The 6,000-nt window shown below is 47.4% G+C and overlaps 1 protein-coding gene across 1 annotated transcript in view; it reads right to left on the reverse strand.

The window, feature by feature from the left end:
• LRP5 (LDL receptor related protein 5) overlaps positions 1 to 3,891 on the reverse strand; it is a 134,178-nt gene extending 130,287 nt beyond the window's left edge. Inside the window, exon 1 of the mRNA XM_064425073.1 lies at positions 3,697 to 3,891. Coding sequence (XP_064281143.1) covers positions 3,697 to 3,790 — 94 coding nt within the window. The 5' untranslated portion in view covers positions 3,791 to 3,891. The remainder of the gene's footprint in view (positions 1 to 3,696) is intronic.
• Between the last annotated feature and the right edge of the window lie 2,109 nt (positions 3,892 to 6,000).

The following is a 6,000-nucleotide window of genomic DNA, read 5'->3' on the forward strand; positions in this document are numbered from 1 at the left end:
TCTTAGAAAGATGGTAGGCAACTTTGGTTTTCTTCATTCTTAGAAGGAATTGAAACCTAACTATAGTCCTTAGTCTCAAGATGGCAGGCTGCTTTCATACAATGCAGTAAGTTTACAAGAAATACTGATCTAACATGAAATTAACCTTGCTATTATAGCTGTTTCTGCGCACCACCAATTGAAATTCACCAAGTGAAATTTATTTCTGTTGTGACAAAAAGAGAGAGAATTGCTTTGAAATGTACAGGGCTGGTTAATTTTTAACTAGAAGCAGAGTCACAGTAGACAGTCTTATATAGTGAGTCAGGTGTGTCTATATTCCAGGAGAGGTTTTGTAACCTTTATTTCTTGTTACGCTGCCAAATCTTACCCTAACACTAAAGGATAACAAGTTCCCAGAAACAATCTCCGTTTGCTAAAAAGTTACCTTGGCTTGCCTTATTTGAGAAACATGCAGGACTGAGAAAATTTGCAGCTGGGACAAAACCCATAGCCTGTTTTACCAACAGCTACATTATAAACGACTAAAATAAAAATTCTTAGCTAAAGCAGCAAGAGGCAAGGGTGGAACTTATGCTGGGGTATAGATGAAATACATTCATGTTCTTCTAAGTACTGACTTTGTGTGTCATGCTGACCTATGTATTTCAGGCATCTATAGTATGAGTGATTTTAAAACATCTCTGTGTGCTTTAAAATAAATCTAAATAATTTAATTTAAAATGAAATAGTAACAAATCAGTTCACATACCATACCTAAAGACAGTTAAACCCCTTTAACTTTCCCTGGAGAAGGAAGACTCAGTGCTTTGGAAGTATGAACTTAAACTTCACAGTCAACCTGAGCTTTCATTATTTCCTCACTATTTCAAGAGGATTTATGACCATAATTTGTGACAGACCCTCACATCACACTAGTAATAGTTACTAGGAAAATAGTAACCAGCCCCCTAAATCAATGACAGACCGACTGAAATGGCACTGAAATGCACTTGAGGACTCCTACACAGCACATTTCCCTGTCATAAAATTAGTAAGTGATTTTTCCTGCTACCTTCTACATTTAACCATAGCAACAGGTTTCTCTAACTACAGGTTATCTCATGTAAACAGTATGGATTAAAAGTCATTTTAGGGTTGGTTGTGCTCAAATGCATTTTTTATTTTGTGCTCCATCCCTAGTTTCAAATATTTGCAACCATCACACTTCCCTCTTCACCTCCCTGTATCCTGCGTTTGCAGGAATCAGGCAAATAGTTGTTACACTAAAGAAAACTAAGATACAATCTCACTATTTTGGGAAACATTCAAGTGCATGACAAGACACAGTTAAGCAAGCATTTGTGAGTTTAAGTTAAAAATAATTTTGGCTTGAGATAGCTCTTAAGCAAGAATTATCTCAACTTACTTGAACATTTTAAGACTCCCACATGAAATACCCACTGTGCAATAGTAAGAATCCATAACTTACAGTATTTTCACAAAAATGAAAGAGCATTAAATACTTTGCATGAGCAAGAAATTCCTCCCTTCAAGGAAGGACCAAATGCAACGATCATTTTGCCTTTTCACAGTGAAATTAGTCAAGTACAAGCCATATCCAAAACAGTTTTATCATTAGTTCAAGCCACATAAATAAAACCACTCCTGACACCACCACATACAGAGCAAGAACTTAGAGCTCTACAGCAAAATTATTTCACAGCCAAAGTATTCAAGATCTATTACAACATGCCAAACCTTCAGTGAAGCTGCAGCGCTGCAGAAGCTCCCAGCAGATCCCCAATCGTGCAGAGATGCATTTACATATTTGTAAGATAAGCACATCAAAATACTTTTAATAGCTAAAAGTCAGGCATCTCCTTACAGAGTAGGGATTCTCAGAAAGGGAATTAAATCCACGGAGAGCCTCTCACAGTGCATCCATGCTCCTTCTAAAAGGACAGATGAAGTGTCCTTAAAAGTACAGTCCAGATCAACACAACAAAACCTTCCTAATAAATAGGCAGAAAAAAGGCAATGTCATTAAGATCTGTAACTAAGACTCCTTAACTAATTATTAAAAATGGAACATTTGCAGCCCAGTTCTTCCATGCATGTTAAGGAAGGTGACTGCTCATATCAAACATACACAATATTAAATTAATCACTGTCTCTCAAACAAGGTGAAAGAAAACCAAACTCCAAGTTAGAACTTACTCCTTAGTTTTATAATGAACTCTTATTTTCCTAAGAATTCCAAATGCAAAGTTATCCCTTTTTTTTAAAAGGGATTTTTCTATTAAAAAACCTTTTAAGTGAACGTAAGGAAATCTGTTAAGGCATCTTCATACAAGAACCCTAGAAGTCAATTTCCACCCTCCACCCCCCCACGAAAGCTACATTAGCTTCATTCAGAGAAGCAGAAATGTGAACAACTCTACACAAACATAAGTGTTCAGAAAGGAACAATCCACATTTCAGGTTTTCAGAAACATTTTTAAAAGATTGTGGCAGCGTGTATGGAGAAGGTGTACCCTGTGATACGAAGGGTATCTTTTTGATATAATCCAGACAGAATAAGCAATACATCATACACACCCACACAGAGCTCCAACTAAAAATATAGAATGATGATGCCAGCAGAATATGGTCTGTTCTCTTGCTCCAAATGACAGTCCTAATAATTACAGGAGGTTTGAAAAGGTGGGTGGCCTAATAAAAAGAGGCCCTGAGGTGATGTTCTGACAGCCTTGGCCACACTGCCGAGTTTTCTAAACTACCTAGGAAATCGCAACAACCAGGCTTCGGCTTGCTCAAGCACCGGGGTGATGTATCCAGGCAGACCACAAGCAGCAGCAAAAAAACAGAAGTCGTGCACATGCAGCCCGAACTCCCCGTCCCGGGCGAGACAAAGTCGGGAGCGCAGCTGCACGCAGGAGGAACGGAGGAACGGACACCGTCCCGCTCCCCACGGATGCTGCAGGCACAGCACCGCCTCCGTTTATTTCTGATTTAAAAGCATTAGCACACTCACTGCAAAACGGGACGGCCAAGGGACAGCGGAGGGCAGGCTCCGTGCCCGGACGGGGCACCCGGACTGCAGCTCCGGCACGGCCCGCGGTACCGGGCCGGTGCCCCGGTGCCGCCGCCGCAGCGCCGCCCGCAGCGGAGCCGGGGCGAGGGGGGAACACAGGGCACGCACACCAAACTCGCCTTCCCCCCACCCCCTCCCCGGCCCGGCCAAGAGTTTGAGCGACACCCGACACCGACCCCTCCAAACTCCACAGAAATCCCTGCCCGGGACCGCGGAAGGACGGGAGTCGGGGGGGGCAGGGGGGTGGGCGACTTTTGTCTCTCTTTTTGCAGCTGTGCGCGTTTACCTGAGCCACCCCCGAGGGAAAACCGCCTCGCCCCCAAGCGGGATACGTCCCGAGGGAACAGGGAGGAGAGGCCTCCTTTTCCTGCGCACCCTTTTTGCAGGAAAGAGTAGCAAGGAGCAATAGTTTTGGGGGGGAACCGGCGCAGGCAGCCTCCCGGCCCGTCTCGCCCATGTGCGCGTCCTGCGCCTCCGCGGGAGCCTGGCCCCGCTCCCGCCCCTCCCCGCCGCACTCCCGGCGGAGCGCGGGGGAAAGTTTGCCCAAGTCCGACAACAAAAGGGACAGCGGCGCTCGCCTCCCGGCCCGCCCGGGCCCCGCGACGCCCCGACGAGCTTACCCCCGGCCGAGCCCGGCTCGCAGCGCAGCACCGAGGCGGCGAGGAGCCGCAGCAGCAGCAGCAGCGGGAGCGGCGCGGCCGCCGCCGCCTCCATGTTGTGCCGCCGCAGCAGCTGCCGAGCGCACGGAGCGTCTCAGGCAGGCTCCATGCTCGGGGCGCTGCGCTCGGCGAGGAGGGAGGGAGGCGGGGAAGGGGGGAGGCGCTGCAGCCGACCCTCCTCCTCCTCCTCACGCCGCCAGGGAGGGGGCTGGGATGGAGGATCCCGGCTCGCACCGCATCCCGGGAGCGGGCGGGGGCGCACCGTCCCGCCGCGGCGCGTCCCACGCGTGGGAACACCTGGCCGCGCGGGGAGGAGCTGGGCTCCGGGGCCTTATCTGGTTAACTCGTTCCTGCTGGAGCAATTGCTCCAGAACCAGCCGGGAAGGCTGGAGAAGATGGCTCGCTGCGTGTGCAAAAAGCAACCTTGCGCTGGTGGATTTGGAAGTTAACAGCGGGGACGCCCGCCCCTTTTTCTGCCTCCAGGAAAAAGAGTGGCTGTTTTCTTCCCGAATGGAGGTTCGTTCTTGCCTTTCTCCTCCCACCAAAACAAACATTTTATTAAGTCGCTGTTCCACAAAACAATAGTTTTCAAAGAAAAATGCATTCAACAACAGTCTTTTGTTGCCTTTCCCCCCCTTCTCTGTTGAGCATGCCACCTGCTCCTATAAACACATTACTACCTGGAAAGAGGCAGAAACTGCCCGGTGACATGGGGCTTGGCTTGTGCCGGGGCAGGTACAGAGGGCTGAGAAGCACCCGGCTCACACTGAGACATCCCGCGCCTTTCACAGACCAGATACTGCCCCCGTCTCTCTCACACGGATAAAACCAAACGGCATAAGCCAAGAATTTTCATTTAAGTGTCCATTTTTGGGCATCAGTGTCCTTGTGCTGACACCGATTTGACAATAAGAAAAAGGATTGCTAGATGGCCTTGTATAGAGGTGGAAACGCAAGGGTCTGCCCAGCATCCCCTTTAAATGCTTTAAATTGCGAGTCTCAGAGCAGGAGCCATAAATCACAAGCAAGCACTTAGCAAATGGATGTCACATTTTAATAGTTTCATTACATTTCAGAGATTAGTGATTTCCAGGTTGCCCTGTTGTCACGTACTGATTTATCTGCCTTGCTGTAGGTGCTAGAGCAGTAGCAGAGATTTCTTCATGGTGCCCCATGGACCCCTGCCCAACTCAAATACCAGGATCAAATATTCAAGAATTAGTTGAATTCCTGTTGGCTACTCCATTGCAGACCTCCCCTGTGAGGGAAAAGGCTGAGTGTTTTGATTTAGTTTGTTTCTAAAGTCAGCAATATTCAACTTAGCTCAGAAAGCAGTTTAAAAATTCAAGAGGTTACAAAAGACTTATAGTGCTGACATTAAAAATCACCTGTAAAGGGGGAAGAAAAGTTTTCTTCTCTCTCTTGCTTCTTGTTTAACATAAAAATAGCATGTATTTTAAAGAGGGCTCATTTTAGGTGGCATTTAAAACCTAGAAAAATCTCAGCTTCCTTGAAGGCAGAAAAAGCAGAAGTTGGTCTTTGGTGATAGATCTGTAATAAACTGGAACCCAAATCTAGGCTGCTGTAAATCATTAATGGAAAAACTTTGTGTGAACACCAACTGAATGAGGGTTTTGTTTTGCATCTGCTTAAAGAAATTGCCCAAGACCAGACAAATAACTGGAAGAAAGATGTCTTTGTTGAAGGCAGTGATTGGACTTTACTTTCGATGGGTCTAACCTCCTGCATTGTGGAAATTACCCAGCAGTCCTGGCATCACAGTAAGTGGGGTTAATTGAAGTTAGAGGCAAAGAAAGGGCACAGTTGTACTTGCACCAGGCAGTGGGGAACAGTGGGGTTCCCATCCCAAACCCTAACAGCTTGGGGGCCATATACAAAACTGGTTTGTGTGCCTGGGGGGAGAGCTAGGCTGTCCTGTGGTGGCCTCAACAGCATCAGAGCAAGAGGGGTCCCTGCCCTTCCTGCCCCTGACCCTAACAGGGTCAGGGATCAGCTGCTGAACTGACCTATCCATCACTCCAATGCCAGTGCCAAGCCATGTGGAGGGGGTGAGCTGAATCTGCCCACAGGCTCCTGGAGGGCAGCAGCAAGTTCTCTTTCAGCTTGCAGCTGCTTCCAGCACTCGGTAACTTGGGTCCTGAGGTCCCATACTAGGATGCAATAGCCGGCTGCTATCCCTGCTCCATCCAAGAGGTGATTATCCCCCTATCTGACCCTGTCAAACTGCATGGTCAGGTTAGGAAT

The sequence above is a fragment of the Passer domesticus genome, chromosome 6, assembly GCF_036417665.1.
Source record: "Passer domesticus isolate bPasDom1 chromosome 6, bPasDom1.hap1, whole genome shotgun sequence".
In the NCBI taxonomy this organism is placed as follows: domain Eukaryota; kingdom Metazoa; phylum Chordata; class Aves; order Passeriformes; family Passeridae; genus Passer; species Passer domesticus.